Here is a 15,502-nt window from a genome sequence, read left to right on the forward strand (position 1 = left end):
TTCTTCTTATGTAGTCTTGCTTCTGAGGTCAATGTTCTCAGTCCTCTCTGTCCTTTTCTGCATGAAGAAATTGCGCATGTCCTGTTACCATTCTTGGCCTCTTTCTCAGTGCCACCATTAATTCTGCAGCAACTGTTTTGATAAAGATTGGCAGGAGTTATTCATGGTAGTGTAGAAAATGCCATACAATTGATTTATATTGCAGAATTCTAACTTCCTAGTTATTTTCTACTGTACTTCTTGTAAATCTTGACTTTTTTTCCTGGGACTGCATCTGTCCATTGAACATTGATCTTCACCAAACAATTCATAATGGTGCCTGGGCTCTATGTTGTTGTTGATGATGATGATTCATTTAGAACTTGGATGGTACATGAACAATTCGTATTTTTCACAAAGTTATATTAATCAGCACTGAATTTAATTTATCTGTGCATTGTCCAGTGGCCTACCTTCACTAGCTCTCTCTGCTGTTTAATCACCAGATGCTGTGTCATCTGCATATCTTGCTATGACACTGCTCACCTCTCTTAAAATAACAAAACCCAGCAAAAACTGTTAGACTACATGTGACCTTCTGTAAGCAAATAGCCAGTTGTAAGCAGCAGCCTCGCAGGAATGTTTTCTAGGTCTCAGAATGGTGGCTGAGACCATGTGAGCTCTGTTTATGCTGTTTGGGAAGCAGACTGCCAACAAAAATTATGGAGAAAATTAAGCTGCAATTTTTTTTTTTTTTACCTTGTTGTCATTTTTGTCTTCTCTCCTCTTCCTTTCTTGTTCTTCTGTGTGCACTTTCTTTTAAAAGTAGCCTGTGACTTCAGTTTACACCAGCACAATGGCTTTACTATATCACAGAGAAGAGTCTTTAATAACATAAGCAAACACAGAACAAAACACTTCCCTTTAAATGTGTAGCACATTTATAGCCAAAATGAGGAGAGTTGTGTAACATTTATCTGAACTAAGATCATTATGTTTTAACTATTAATTAAGTTTAGTAATCAGTTCAAGTGCAGCTGATTAATTTTTCTTTGCCATGCAACTTAGGTAAACTGTGCTTCCTTAAAAACTACAGTTAACCATTTACTGTCATAGAAATGAAACAAACCTTTGTAGAACTGAAAAAAATAGGTTTCAGTCTCTGTAATTTCTTTCAGGCCTGAGACAATCCTCCTCTCCTCTTTAATTCAATAAGGTTAGTAAACTAGTGGTGTGCACAGGGCTGCTCCGGTTTGCTGTAGGCATCAGAATCAAACCCCAAAGCATGTGGTATTGGATGATACCAGCTGGGTAAGTGGAGCTACTGTATCTTTAATGGATTAAATTTTGTACTGGAATATGTAACTTGAATATATGGTGAAAGAAACAGCAGAGAGAGGATTTTATTTGCCATTGGCTTCATACCAAAAAGGATGCTCCTGTGTTATAATGCAAAATGCAGATTTATCTCAGCTGCTGTGCAGTAGTATAGCTTGCTTGCTTTTACTCTTGGCTTATTTATTTTCCCAACTGTTGGAAGTACCTTCACTTCTCTTCAGCATATGTAATACTAAGACAATTACAGGCTGAGTGTTGTTGACCACCCACCTAGAAAATGATCCTTCTTTTTCCTGATCCTGTTGAGAAATGGCAATTTTCAGAATAAATGTAGCCAAAAAAATTGAACTACCTACATTGTGGCAAAATGCTTTCTCATGAGAACCTGAGAAACCTATTGTGCTGAGTCTTGATCTGTTGCAAATATGGCAACTATATTCATCCTACATCCAGAAACTAAAAGGCAGGCAGAAACATTTAATGATGGCAGTGAGGAGGTAAAGGCAAAAAAGGACATAATTATTTTAATACTTCCATTATTGGAGAAAGTTTTATTCAACTGCTATTTGTCTTATTGTTTCCCACCTGGTCTGCATCCCCCCAATATATTTCTTTACCTTTGCTGCCTCCTTCTCTAAATTCTGTAATAATCTATTATACAAACATTTTTGCCTATAGTGAAGGGATATCTGCTGATAAAGTACTTTTTTTTATCTTATTCTGGACTTTGTTTGTTTTTGAAAAAATATCTCTATGAGAAAGTGCAACAGGTTATCTGAGTTGTGCTGGACAAAATTAATTCTGGACCCCTTGAGAGGGTTCTTGGTGGTAAATTCAAGCACTGTCTGTCAGAGGTAAAGTACTTTAGAACAAACTGGGAGTAGTGTTTGGATTGAGCATTTATGTCTTTTGAAGCTTAAAAGAATAAGGAGAACTCATTCAGAATCTAATGAATCTGAGGCTGGATTCTTCACATTAATACAGTAATTCTTACTAGCATATACTCCTTTATATCTCCTCTTAGAAACAGTCACCTTAGAGCTTTCACTGTTTTTTTAAGTAAAATTTTATCTTAGATTTTGAATTGTTGTAGAGCCAAAAGGGTGAGTTCAAAGTGTTTTAATTGGTTATACTAAAAAAGGGCTCAACTAAATTTTGCGGTAGCAGTGTATAATGCTGTTTCAAACTGAGTAAGGGCTGACACGTTTCTACTTCTTTTGAAATTAAGTCTCAGGTTATGAGCCTTTTGAATTTTTTCATTTGTAGTCTATTTATGCATAGTTCACTTAAAAGCAAAGCAACTAGAATTAGAGTGTCTCCAGTGCTCTTGGATGAAGGATCACACAAATTAGCCATTCACATTGTGCAGTCAAAGGCACATGCTAAAAAAAAAAAAAAAAAAAAAGAAGAATTTCTGTATATAATCTTGCTGATTATATAGTAATTTTGAATGATAAATGTCACTGTAGATATAGGACATTTTTGCTTTTAGTTTTATGTGTTCATCCAGTTGTTGCTTTTGTTTGTTTGACCTCTGCCCCCCACCCCTTTTATTCAAAAGTGCTTTTCAGGACTCTAGTTGTGAGCATACAAGCTCACACATGTGAGTAAGTCCCATTAAATTCACATTAGGAAAGCTATTCATCTGTGTAGGTGAAAGCAAGAGCAGTACTGAACTGTGATCAGGAGGGTAGGGTATAGGTTATTCCTGACTGATTTCTGATAATTGCTGAAGTAGCTGTATTTATATTTTAAAATAAATACTGAAACACATACAATCTACTACCTTTCCTCTCAATATGCATGACATCATCATCACCCAACTTTCTACTATTTATTTTAAAATTCTACTTTTCAGAAAGAAGCATGCTAGTACCATGTATTGTTATTTCACAGCACTTTCTCTTAATGACTGCTCTTACAGCTCTTTTAAGATGCTCTTCCTATCTAGAGGGAGCAAAGTTTTCTGTAGGACATCCCAGCAATAACAGCAAGGTGTGCTATTGCAGGTTTGTTGGATTAAAGTAATTTAGGTCAGAAAGAACCTCTGCACATCTCTAGTCCAAACCTATACTGAAAGCAGGGCCAACTAGACCAGGTTGCTTAAGGCCTGTCCGGTTACATTTTGACTGGATCCAAGGATGGAGATGCTACAGACTCTGTAGGCAACCGGTTCCAGTGTCTGACAACCCTCACAGTGTAAAAGTTTTACTATGTCTCTCAGAATTTCTTGTGCAATGACTTGTGTCTGTTGCCTTTTGTCTTATCACTTTGTGTCTCCTTCAAGAAAAGTCTGTTTCAGTTTTCACTGAACTCCCATTAGGCAGATGAAGACAGCAGTAAGCTCTCCCGTTAGCCTGCTTTCTCGTGTTAAAACTAGACAAACTGATTTGTGTCAAGCCTCTCGTGTCCTCCAGCTCTCTAATTATCTTGGTGAACCTCCGTGGGACTTGCTGCAATATGTCAGTGTCTGTCTTGTGCTGAAATCAAAACTGGACAGTTCCCCAAATGTTGTCTTAAAAATGGCCTTTCTTTGACTTCTGCTGGCTGCACTCCAGCCATCAGCCATTCCATGCAGCCCAGCACCAACACAGCAACATCCTCCCTTACAAGTTCTGTCCTGGATCAAAGTCTCTGGTGTGCCAAGGGCTGTTGATCTAGCAAGTCTTACAGGGTGTGCCTGTGCCGGTTGTACAGCCTCCAGCAATTCCCAGACTGTCACATACAATTTCTCAGCCCCTTTTCCCCTTGCTTCACTAATTATTGGACAAATGCTACCTCTGTGTCAGCTGCTTCAGTTTGCGGTGCTCATTTGTGTCTTCATTAGAGTTTTAATGTGGGTCAGGAGTGAGCTTCTGAAGTGAATTTCTACCATGGCCACTCAGGGTGCTTCAGTTCACATTGTGGAGTGGTCTCAGAGCAAGCAAGTTGTATTAATTTTGGATGAAACTAAACTGGACTAAGCTAGCAGAAAATCAGACTAGAGTTAGTCTTAGTAAATCATCCAGGAAAAATTGTTCCCATACAGCCATACCACCTGCTGAGGTAGACATAGGTGTAGTGTAAGAAATGGCATCAGAATTAGGTCTGGTAGAAAAAGCCATACTTCTCCATTGGATTTTTCACATTGAACTTGAGCAGTTGACTCTTCCTTATGCTTTCAACATATGCAGAGAGAAAGTATTATTGTATTGTGATTCCCATTGGGTATTGATAAATAGCCTACCAAACTTTCTGTCAGACCTATGGTTCAATGAAATTGGCCTTGATTTGTCATCCTCTCCCTCCTACTTATACTGATACTTACTGTCACTTGCTGTTCCAAAGAGCTGATTCTTCTGGGCATAGGAGCATATTCTAAACACCTGCCAAAGCATGGAAACAAAACTGGATCTGTAACAGCCTGTCATCTGTGATATAAAAAAATAAGCTTAATGAAATCTTCCACAGGAAAGGAAATTATTAAAGGCAAGGTTCTGGCTTCTATGCCAAACTTGAGATTATGTGCAATATCAGAAGCAATGTTAATTTATTTTGCAGTGGAGTACTTCTGTAACACAGATTCATATTATCTGCAACAAATTCAGGCCATGTGTGTTAGACTGCATTCTTTAATACATAACCTAAATGTCATGTAGAGTAACTTTTGGGGAATGGAATGTGCCCTTCATTCTAAGAGATTATTTTTCTGTCAAAACTATTCTGTTTGAATACACAAAGTTTTTTCTTTGTGTTTTTAAAGGCTGGTAATGGTAAGCAATGTGCATCATATAGAAGTTGGGGCAGAGAATCAATAAAGAACAGGGGTGGCTGGTATACTAAGCTGTAGTATTACTCTGAATCTGTATTATATTTAAGTGTCTCTGCTCTTGAGTCTTGAGGTTGGGTCATGGCTGTATCTAAGCTTCATGGTTGAAATCTTAGGAGGTTCCATTTCCAGGTGTCTAAATCACCTAACGGGCTTGCGAATTTCGTATCTTGCATCAAAATCTAATGAGAATTTCAGCCACAGGGACAGGAAAACTGTAGTTCCTTGTTTTCAGTCAAGCACAAACCCATAGGAGGAATCTGAATGGTGAGCTGTTCTGTGAGATTTTTCTCAAACCTGGTATTAAAATCTGGGGGAAGCAAGGTACTGGTATTAGCCTAATACTGTTGAGCAGTATAAAAGTGGGTTTTGCATCAAAGATCACATCAGTCACATCATCTTAACCACTTCTCTGGCAATTAGCCTTTCTTTCTGGGTACTTATGCCTCTGCAGCAGTGTTGAGTGACCTATACAACAGAACAAAGCTAGGAACTAGAGGCTTGTCTGGACCATTGCAGCAGTCTCTGGCTTGGCATTACACTATACATTGAAACAAAAATTTGATCCTTTGAAACATTTCAGTCACCATTTTGGCTTGCAATAAGTGAGCCACCTGACTGATGGAGAAAATGAGGCTTGGGGATTTATGTTTAACTGAGGGCCTTTGAGAGTCACCACATCAAGCAGTGTAATTAAAGGTCTAATACTAACGTCAGCAAGCAGAACCAATATTTGAACAAAGATACAGAGTCTGGTTTTATCTGAGATACTTCCACATGGGAATGACTTTTCATTCAGAAAGACACAATTCTGTAGTCCTTCAAGGAATTACCATTGTCATGTCTTGTGTCCCTCCCCACTGTATTCAGACTACACTTGTTTTTCAAATTTTTCTCCTAAAGAAACTTTGTTACAAAAATCTATTTCCTTCAAACCATAACCCTGTATTCACACATGAAAACAATCCACAGACTTAGACTAAAAATACGCTGCTGCTGCTAAAATAAAGAATAGGGGCATTTAAACTCTTCATTTAACAAGTTTTTCACTTTTTTAAGTGAAATTAGTAATATGTTTGTATAATGCCAGGCTTACTAAATGCAGGGTAGAGCTATGAAAATTTAGTTACTTAAAAGAGGTCTCAGGAAGTGACTTTTTGATTATTTTGTTTCTTTTGGTCTGCCTTTTGCTTTCAAGGTGGTCCTAGATGTTGGCTGTGGATCAGGAATCCTTTCATTTTTTGCAGTGCAGGCCGGAGCTAGAAGAGTCTATGCAGTTGAAGCCAGTTCAATGGCAAAATATGCGGAGGTAAGTGTTTTTCACCTGATCCAAGTGTTAGAATGGTGTAGAGTGAAAATGTTAAAGCGATCTAGAACTGTGCCTCAAAAAGGCTAATGTTGAAGGCTTCAGTGTGATTTTTCTAAGAAGTCAGGTCTGTAATGGGCAACACTTTTTGGAAGGTAATTTTTGAAGGTGTTCTAATGTGTCAAACAAATAAACCATATGATTGTTGTTTCTGTGAAAATTGGTGAACAGTCATTAACTGTGACTGAACTTTTTACATTCAGAAGGGAAAAATTAAAGCAGGTGGTGTTTTCATGGGTTCTGTGCAAAAACATTTGAGTATTTTTTTCTGAGACTCTTGGACATCTGGGTGATCAGACAGTTGAGTTAGTTTCCTGCTAAGTGTGATCAGTTAGGTCTTTCAACCTTCTTATGAAACTGTGTTCTTATGGTTCATAAAGGACACGTCCGAAGAATGCACTTGGTTTTAAAACATATTTTTCAGGCATTGTTTTTACTAAGCATTTTCATACGATTAAAAAAAAAAATTAAACACTCAGAGTGGTATTGGTAACTAAATGGCTTAGAAGTTCACTTCCTAAAAAGTGCTAATCCTAAATGCCAGCAACAGCAAAAATCTCCATTTTTTTTTTCTCACAGTCTCTGCTTATTTAGGTGAACATCAGAATGTGTGGGGAGAAGTGTGAGCATTATTGTCATAAATTTTGTCAACACTGATCACCTCTAGCTGAGTTTTAAAAATAGTTTTAATGTGGAAAAGGGTGAAAAGTGGCGGAGGGTTTTTCATCCCATATCTAGAAAAAGTTTGCAATATCTAGATGTTAATTTTTCTTTTTGCTTTACTAATCTGGAATACAAATGTTCATAAGCAACTTTAGGAGTCCATAGTACCTCTAAGTCCACACAATGAGTATGCAGTGGTTCAGTGAAAGTTCCTCCTGTATGTCCTGATACAGCAGTCCAGCCTTGCTCTTGGTGAAGGCTGGCAAACACCAGTTGTCAACTGTAACATTGTGAAGGAAATGCATTGTTATTGGAAATCGAGATAATCTGGTCTTAAAGAAGAAAATGTGGATATTAAGACATTTTTATTTCTCTCCAGATAAAAGTAGTTATTAATGTAGAAATTATTTGTATTTTTCATTCCAGCTTAAATACAGGATTCCAGAATCTCCCCATATACATTTTTCATTAGCTTATGTATTGAGGAAGAGTGCTTCATACAATCATTTTCTACTTCCGCCTTATTTGGGTTGCTATTGACAAATATTTTCTTATTATGGGTGTGTTACTTTTGGAACTGGAGAGGATGTACTAGCCTAACTTAGCATATATGTACTGAAAGCACATTTCTATTTTCTTATTAAAATTTGAATAATTGGAAAGATTCTTTGTAATTAAAGGGAATTTTTTTTCTGATATCTGTCATTTTGTCAGACCTATCAGAAGCATAAGAATGTTAATATATGGAAGGTATCTCTCAGAGGGGAGGGTGGTTTTTATTTCACATAGGATTTTGTAAACATACTATTTTGTGCAATGTCTTTGTTTCCTGATAGACAGAAGTTTTATTTATGAAAGCATAATAAAAAGAACAAAAGAGAACTTGCTTCTCCTAGTAGTAGTATAATGTGTAGTAGTGAGTATAATGTACGCCTTTTGGGTCACAGGTTTGAACTTCACTCCAGCCAGAAGTAAGCAAAATGACTAGTTGTGAAATGGCACATGCTGCATCTGTTGTGTATCAAATATTGTGTATTTTTTGATGCAATATAAATGTGAGTTATATAGCTGGCAACTTATTGATAGAGAAATAGCATTAATCCATTGGTTTTAGAAATTAAATTGCTTTTCTCCTGGGGTGGATGGAATGCTAAACTGCTTAAAACTATGATTGATAAAGAGGAGTAAAGGACCTTTTATTAATAAAGAGAATTAAAGAACCTTAAGCAGCTGTAAATACTGGGTTATATTGGCTAAAATGTCAGAGTCTCAGTTTGATAATTCATAGGGTTTTGGTCGTTTTCTCCTCCTTCTACTTCCCCAAACAGGAGTCAGTTTTCATAAGAAATACAATGGACTTCGATAGTCATAATTTATTGTGAAAACTTGTTCACTCATGAAAGGTATTGCAGATCAGCTGATCTGTTAACAAATAATGTTTAAAGAATTTAAGTTTATTCAGCATAAAGATGCTTAGCCTTAGGTATACTATTTGTCATCTCTTAATATTCCACAGTGGGATTTCATTAGTATGGTTTGTCAAGTATTTGGATTATGAGAAGAGGATTACTTTCCATCCATTTCTTCTCTCATTTCTGTATGGATTTATTGTATTTTTCATCTGTTTCAGATATGTGTAATTATGTTGAATGTGAGATTAACAAGGCTTGTTCCTTTTTAAATTTTTTTTTCTATTTTAATACAAAACACTTAAAACCAATACAATGAACTACTGACTGAAGGGAAATTATATTTGAACAATGCAAACTAATGCTGTAATACTTTCTACTGAGAGATTTGTTGGGTTTACAGTAAATTTCTCTCTATGGTTGGAGGTTTATTTTTAAAGAATGGTATTAAAAATTTAGCACTACAATGCAGTTACCAGAAATCAAATGTCTCTTTGACAGTGTTGAAAATTCTGCACTGTCTACAGATGTGCAATGGTAGAATATCTGAAAAATGTGCTAGAGGGAAAATTCATAGCAACTGCTTTATTAGGAAACATACTGGCTGTTGCTTAGTCACTCATTTATTTTAGATTTTCACTGGAGAATCTCTCATGTCTGTGTCACTGTGTTCTGTGTAGTAGTTGGGTGGCTTTTTCATTGGTTTGCAATATGCTTGCACGTCTGTTTTGTTCCATGGCCTCATTAAGCTGTTCAGAAAAGCTAGACAGACCTGAGCCTCTTTGTTATGGTTGTCTGGTTGTCTATATGTTTGACAGAATTCCAGTGAAGCTCGTACAGGTTTACATTAGGCAAGTTCTATTTGCATTTAAACTAAAAATGACAATAGAAGATTAATTTGTAATTTATATAATTTTAAAATGCAACTCATTATTACAGTCTAAGGACTGTAATATTTATTCCCCCCTCCAGTACTTTGCTGTTTCCCTGCACTGAAAAGAATAGCATTTAAAGGAATTCTGAATATTATTGTCACCTTTTGTTTACTTTTATGTCAGACTGGTCTACCTATTGGATATTCGTTTTTTACTAACACAGACAATGGTTTCTGCCTGGCATTTGTGTATCCAAGGCTTACCTGCCATCTTTTTTTCCTGTTTCAAAAACTTCAGCAGAGGAGAGAGAAACCCTGTGAACCTTTATGGTGACTCTGCACCAGTTTTTCTTCTGTTTTGTGACTGCATGTTTTGGATACACAGCTGCTGGCTGCTGGCTCCTGCCATGTGCAGTCCATGGTAAAGAAAGAAATTTGAAATAGATCTTACCTAACAAACCAGTTTGTAACAGGGAGGAAATTGTGTAGAGTGAATGATAGCCAGTGCTCTTCAGTGGTGTGTGCATGAGATGTGCGATCTCAATCTGCTAATTTCACTATTGCAGTAAATCCTTTGCCAAAAAAAATGGTGGGGAGCAGAAGAAATAAGGCTGAAAGTGATTGGTGCTGGTAGTTTTGTCTAAACAGGAGATGTGATTCTAAGCAGCTTATGTAGGACCAAGGGGAAACATTAATGTTAACAGACTGGGAAAAACATGTAAGTAGAGCACTTGGATAAACAGAAAGAAAGAGCTACTATGCATGAGGAAAATGTGATTGTATTGTGGAGGTCAGCTACTGATGGGATTATTAAAAGTAAAAATAATTACTTCTGGTAAAATGCTTGTCTGTCTGTCATGATATGAGACATGAATAGTGAGTTGTTAAATGTAAGACTGCTATTTAATCTGTTGTAATAGCCAAACATGAGGGAATTAATGAAAGACAATTAACCTTGAGTGGACTGTGTTACGACTCCTAGGAGGGTGCTCATGTGTGGGTAGACTCAGTTTGCCTGCAAGACACATATAGGAATTTAGAAAAGCATTTGATGTGCACTGGGGGCAGTCTTGCAAAGATTCTGTCTCAAGCACCATAATGTTTGCAGTTACTTGCTATGTAGTGTTTAGATGATACTTATGTGCACCTTACTATCTTCTGCACAATAAACAAATAACCTGCACCTGTTTGTGTTTTCTGTTATTTAGATTAAAATACTTTAACTGTATTTAATTCTGTGGTAAATTGTCTGCTGTCTCATCTGGTATGTCAGATGTTGTGTGTGGTGGGGTTTATATGGTATGGTGATAATGCACACTAAAAACTAAAGGAGGGTAGATTCAGACTAGATATAAGGAAGAATTTTTTACAATGAGGGTAGTTAAACACTGGAACAGGTTGTCCAGGGAAGTTGTAGATGCCCCATCCTTGGAAACATTCAAGGTCAGGTTGGATGGGGCTCTGAGCAACCTGATCTAGTTGAAGATGTCCTTGATCATTGCATGGTGGGGTTGGACCAGATGACCTTTACAGGTCCCTTCCAACCCAAACGATACCTTGCTTCTATGAAAAAAATGAAAATAAAACATTTGCAGTATGTTGCCATATATTTTAAGTTCTGATATAAGTGTAATTATGCCTGAGAGCTCCTGTTAGGCAAGGTCAGTGTTTTGGGTTTGTGTGGTGGGGTTTTGGTAGCAGGGGAGGGGGCTGTAGGGGTGGCTTCTGTAAGAAGCTACAAGAAATTTCCCAGCTCCAAGTTGGACCTGCCTCTGGCCAAGGCTGAGCCCATCAGCAGCGGTGGCAGCGGTGGTCTCTGGGATAACAGATTTAAGAAGGGGAACCTGCAGTGTGGAGGGGGATTGGAATGTGAGAGGAAGCCCTCTGCAGATACTGAGATCAGTGAAGAAGGAGGGAGAGGAGGAGCAAGGGAGGAGGGGATGCCCCTGCAGCCTGTGGTGAGATGGCAGGCTGTCCCCCCCCCAGCCCATTGAGGGGAGCAGATGCCCATCTGCAGTCCAGGGAGGACCCCACGCTGGAGCAGGGGGATGCCCCCCAAGATGGCTGTGACTCCATGGGAAAGCCCACGCTGGAGCAGTCTCTGACTGAAGGACTGTAGCCCACAGAAAGGACCCACACTGGAGCAGTTCATGAACGACTGTGTCCCATGGGAGGGACCCCACACCAGAGCAGAAGAATGAGGAAAAGTTACTTACAATCTTGGATAAATGCAGCTGCTGCTGAGGTTTAAAATCTGAGCAGGTGGACCTGTATAAAGCTTCCTGATAGACTGACTCTACTGATTTGACTGTCTTTTGGAGCTGTATAACTGTACTCTTCTCTATGACAATTGATGATTACAGCCAATTAAATGCTCAGTCACATTTTTGCTCAGCGGCTTGGAAGGGCTATCTGTGAGTCTTGATGTTTACTTTTGAAAAATCAGAGAATGTGTATGTCAGATTAACTTTGTATTTCTGTTTGGGTTTTTTGAAGTGTTGCACAAAGGCATGTTGTTAACAAGTATGTATGTTTTCCCCTACCTGAGTCCTCCAAGACTTCTGTTTACTGGGAAGAAATTATTCTGTCTTCTCTGTAACCCCTAGCATTTAGTATGTTAATAAGTTTAATTACAGCAGAACTTTCAAACACGTAGTTCTCAAGCATCTCTAAAAAGTATATAGTTGCACAATTAGATAGAAAGCCATTGGACTATTTGTATTTCAGTATTAAGGATGCTGTCATGCTGTTTACTGTTTTGGCAGGGTTCATATAGCACTGCTTGCACAGATTGTCTTTTAAATCTACGTGAAATACTTTGATCTGTTTGCCAACTTTGGAAGTACTTGGAGAGTAAAATTTTTGTTTTCAGAGGGTTTTTTTATTCCATGAGGAATTTTGTAGAGTTTCATTTGGTTTCCAGAGAAAACAGACTCTTGATTTTCATTAGAGATGGATACTGGTGTCAAAATGTAAATAGTGTTTCATGATATTTCTGGGGGAAGTCATATGGAAAAGGCTTGAATTGCTCATAGCTTTATATGATCCATGACATCGATTATCAGGCTTACAGAACAGTTGGGCCTGGTTTTGTGTCTCTGTTTCATGGGGTGAGAGATCTGCTGTGTCTGGATATAAAACTGGACCTTTCATGAGGAGAGATATATGTTAAGAAGTTTCTCCTTACCTGTATGTATTAGAGACATCAGTTTTGATCTGTTTTTTTTGTCAAACAAACCCTTGCTATTTTACCAAAGACTTTTGAGCATTTAATTTTAATGAATGCTGCATGAAAAAAGGTAAACAAAAAAATAGCCAGAACAACAACATGGCCACATTTGGTGGCAGACTGATGCAACTCATTTGAAGTGAGCTCATAGACCAGGTACAAATTTAACTGTTTGTATTTTAGTTTAAGGTATCAATTTAATCCTCCATCACTGTAATCTTGCCCTGCTTTCAAAGTCTTCTGAAATCCAGGAGAATCACGAGAGAGCGCAGCTGTTGAAAACAACACATTCCTTTCAGTCACTGACAAAATAAGATACTGGCTGGAATTTTTTTTTCCCCTGGATTTTTTTTTTTTCCTCCAAAGCTATGAAATATTGAAACTACTTCAGTCCTATAGACATGCTGTGCTGACCATAACTTGGTGATTACAAGAATTTATGAAATACTGTGTGCAACATTGTCAACATACCCACTCAGATATACCTCCTCTCCTTTTGCCACAGATTTGCTATTGATTCCCAAAGGCATTGAGTCAAAAAGCTCTACTCTCATCACCCTTAGCTGCTTGTTCTTCATTTGCCAGTAAGATTTTTTTATTTTTTTAAAGGCACAAAAAACGCTAATATTTAAAAAAAGAAGCTTCAACTTAGATTAGTAAAAACAGTAAGCTGTCAAGATGAAGATATGGGTTGGGGATTTCAGTGTAAGAGATGAAGAAATAGGTTCTGTAAGGCATTTTTTTTAAATGACATGGCCAATATTTCTTCCGGAGCAGCAAAGGCATATTGATGATGGCATAAATAACTTTCTATGTATAAAACACACAATTCATGAAGGTGTTGCAGAGAGTGAATTAACTTAATAATCCTGTCAAAAATAGGGTCAGTTCAAACAAGATGGAGGTAGTTGGGACAAAGAGTTAGTTTATAGCTGTTAGCTTATAGCGTTCTCAAAGTGATTTATTTATTTATTTTTAAAACTCACTTGTGAACTAATATTGCCTGGGAGTAGAAGTTAACAGTATTTTACATGCATTTGATATAATACACTTTTGTTCTGTATATGTTGTAAACTATTTCTGTTACTTCTGTAGAATCTTCTTCTTGTACAAAAGAGATGCATGGAATTTGTGGGAGACTGTAGCTCTCCAAAGTTTAATATCAGTTAATTGATTTTTACTTCGGTTCCTGTGATAATGAGCCACTAGTCACAGTTCGTCAATGCACAGTATGTTTCAGTTTCAGAAAAATAATCTTTGTGTTTAAAAAATAATTTTAAAAAACTTAAATTTTTAAAACTTTCCAAACTTGCTTTTCATTGCCACCAATCCAGCTAGATAAGAACTGTCAATTAATTAAACCGTAGTAAAAATTGCCAAAAAAATAGCTGCCATAAGACAAGTGATCTTCTCCCTGAAATAAATCAATGTCTTAATCTAGTCTGTCTCAGATATACATGTAGCAATACTTGCTTAAACTGGCATTCATTGGCTTCCTGACAACCCTGGTACACAGACTGAGATTTTGGCAGATGCAGAATTGCCTTGATTCTTCCAACCACTGTTAGAGCATATTGGTGGGACTTTGAGAAGAATCTTGTGTGAATAAACAGAGGTTTCTGTTCCCTGAGACTCTGTGGCCAAAACCTGACATCAGCTAAGTTCCTTTTTAAAATGCCATTTTTATTTTTTATCTGTTTTAAGCTTCAGAAGGCCAAAAGCACAGGGAACTCTAGCTTCCCAATTCATAGCTACACTCTAAAGGAGAGGATAAGTACCAACAGTATTTCTTTGAATTTTCTTTGTTTGTTTTTTTTTCCTGTATCTAAGTGTAGGAAAGCAAATAAATATTGATGATTTTTTTTAAAGTTGTGTAATAATAATAAGGAATAGCAATGGAAAACCTTTTCTATTTGTCTCCATGCTCGTATTTCCAGTAAAAATAAAATTTTTCATAACATAAGCATCTCTGCTGCATGTGAGAGAGATATTGTAATGTTCTGCTGCCCTCTAGCCAACTCGGTGAGTTGCAGTTTGTGAGGGTCTGAAATGATTTAAGCATCTTGCCTTTGTACATCCATGCTGCTGCTGAGCTGTTACTTGTCAGTTAATTATTTTTAGAATCAGAATTCACCTGTGAGCAAAATGGTAATTTCATTTCCAAAATGAAATCACATCATGTGTCTGCTCACGTAGTCTCTGGTCTAAAGAACTTTTAAAAAAAAATCTGTCAACATGTTCTTAGAAATGGGTACAAACACTTGTCAGTAAAAGAAGCAGCAATGTTATTTACCTAATTGATAGCATGTTAGTGTACAATGATTTTTTTTTTGCTTAGTAGTTTTATTGTCATATTAGCATGTAGTTTATATTGGTAGGTTATGACTGAAAATCATTAGTTGTATCACTCATTCAAGCTTTAATGCAAATCCTTCACACAGATGTTATATTTATTAGGTTATCTATAAGCAAAGAAGGTGCTATAATTCCACTGGACAGTGTTGAGAAGGTATTTAATAGCTAGCAATTCACTTCATTTGAAGGAAGCTAAATAATTCAAATATTTGATACAGGACCATAAAATTATTAGGACTTCATGAAGTATTGTGGTCTGTTCTATAAGTTGTTCTGGGTTGGGTTGTTTACTAACTGCTTTAGCATATTCACATTTCAGTGAATTAGCTAATAACATTAGTCTCTTTCTGTAGTAAAATGAGTCATAAGTTTCATCAGTGTTCCCTAAGGCCCAGTCTGTTTTGGAAAAGGTTTGCAGAAGTAATTATGCACTTCTATTGATGCTACCATTATACCAGTGCAAGTATATCTGTGAGGGAGA

General features: G+C 37.1%; 1 protein-coding gene across 1 annotated transcript in view; it reads left to right on the plus strand.

Moving 5' to 3' along the window:
- The window catches only part of LOC104841299 (histone-arginine methyltransferase CARM1-like), a 52,337-nt gene that overhangs the window by 15,207 nt on the left and 21,628 nt on the right, over positions 1–15,502 (plus strand). Inside the window, exon 5 of the mRNA XM_010582863.1 lies at positions 6,324–6,434. Within this exon, the coding sequence (XP_010581165.1) occupies positions 6,324–6,434 (111 nt within the window). The remainder of the gene's footprint in view (positions 1–6,323; positions 6,435–15,502) is intronic.

Source organism: Haliaeetus leucocephalus, unplaced genomic scaffold (assembly GCF_000737465.1).
Source record: "Haliaeetus leucocephalus isolate CR32 unplaced genomic scaffold, Haliaeetus_leucocephalus-4.0 Scaffold849, whole genome shotgun sequence".
NCBI classification, from domain to species: domain Eukaryota; kingdom Metazoa; phylum Chordata; class Aves; order Accipitriformes; family Accipitridae; genus Haliaeetus; species Haliaeetus leucocephalus.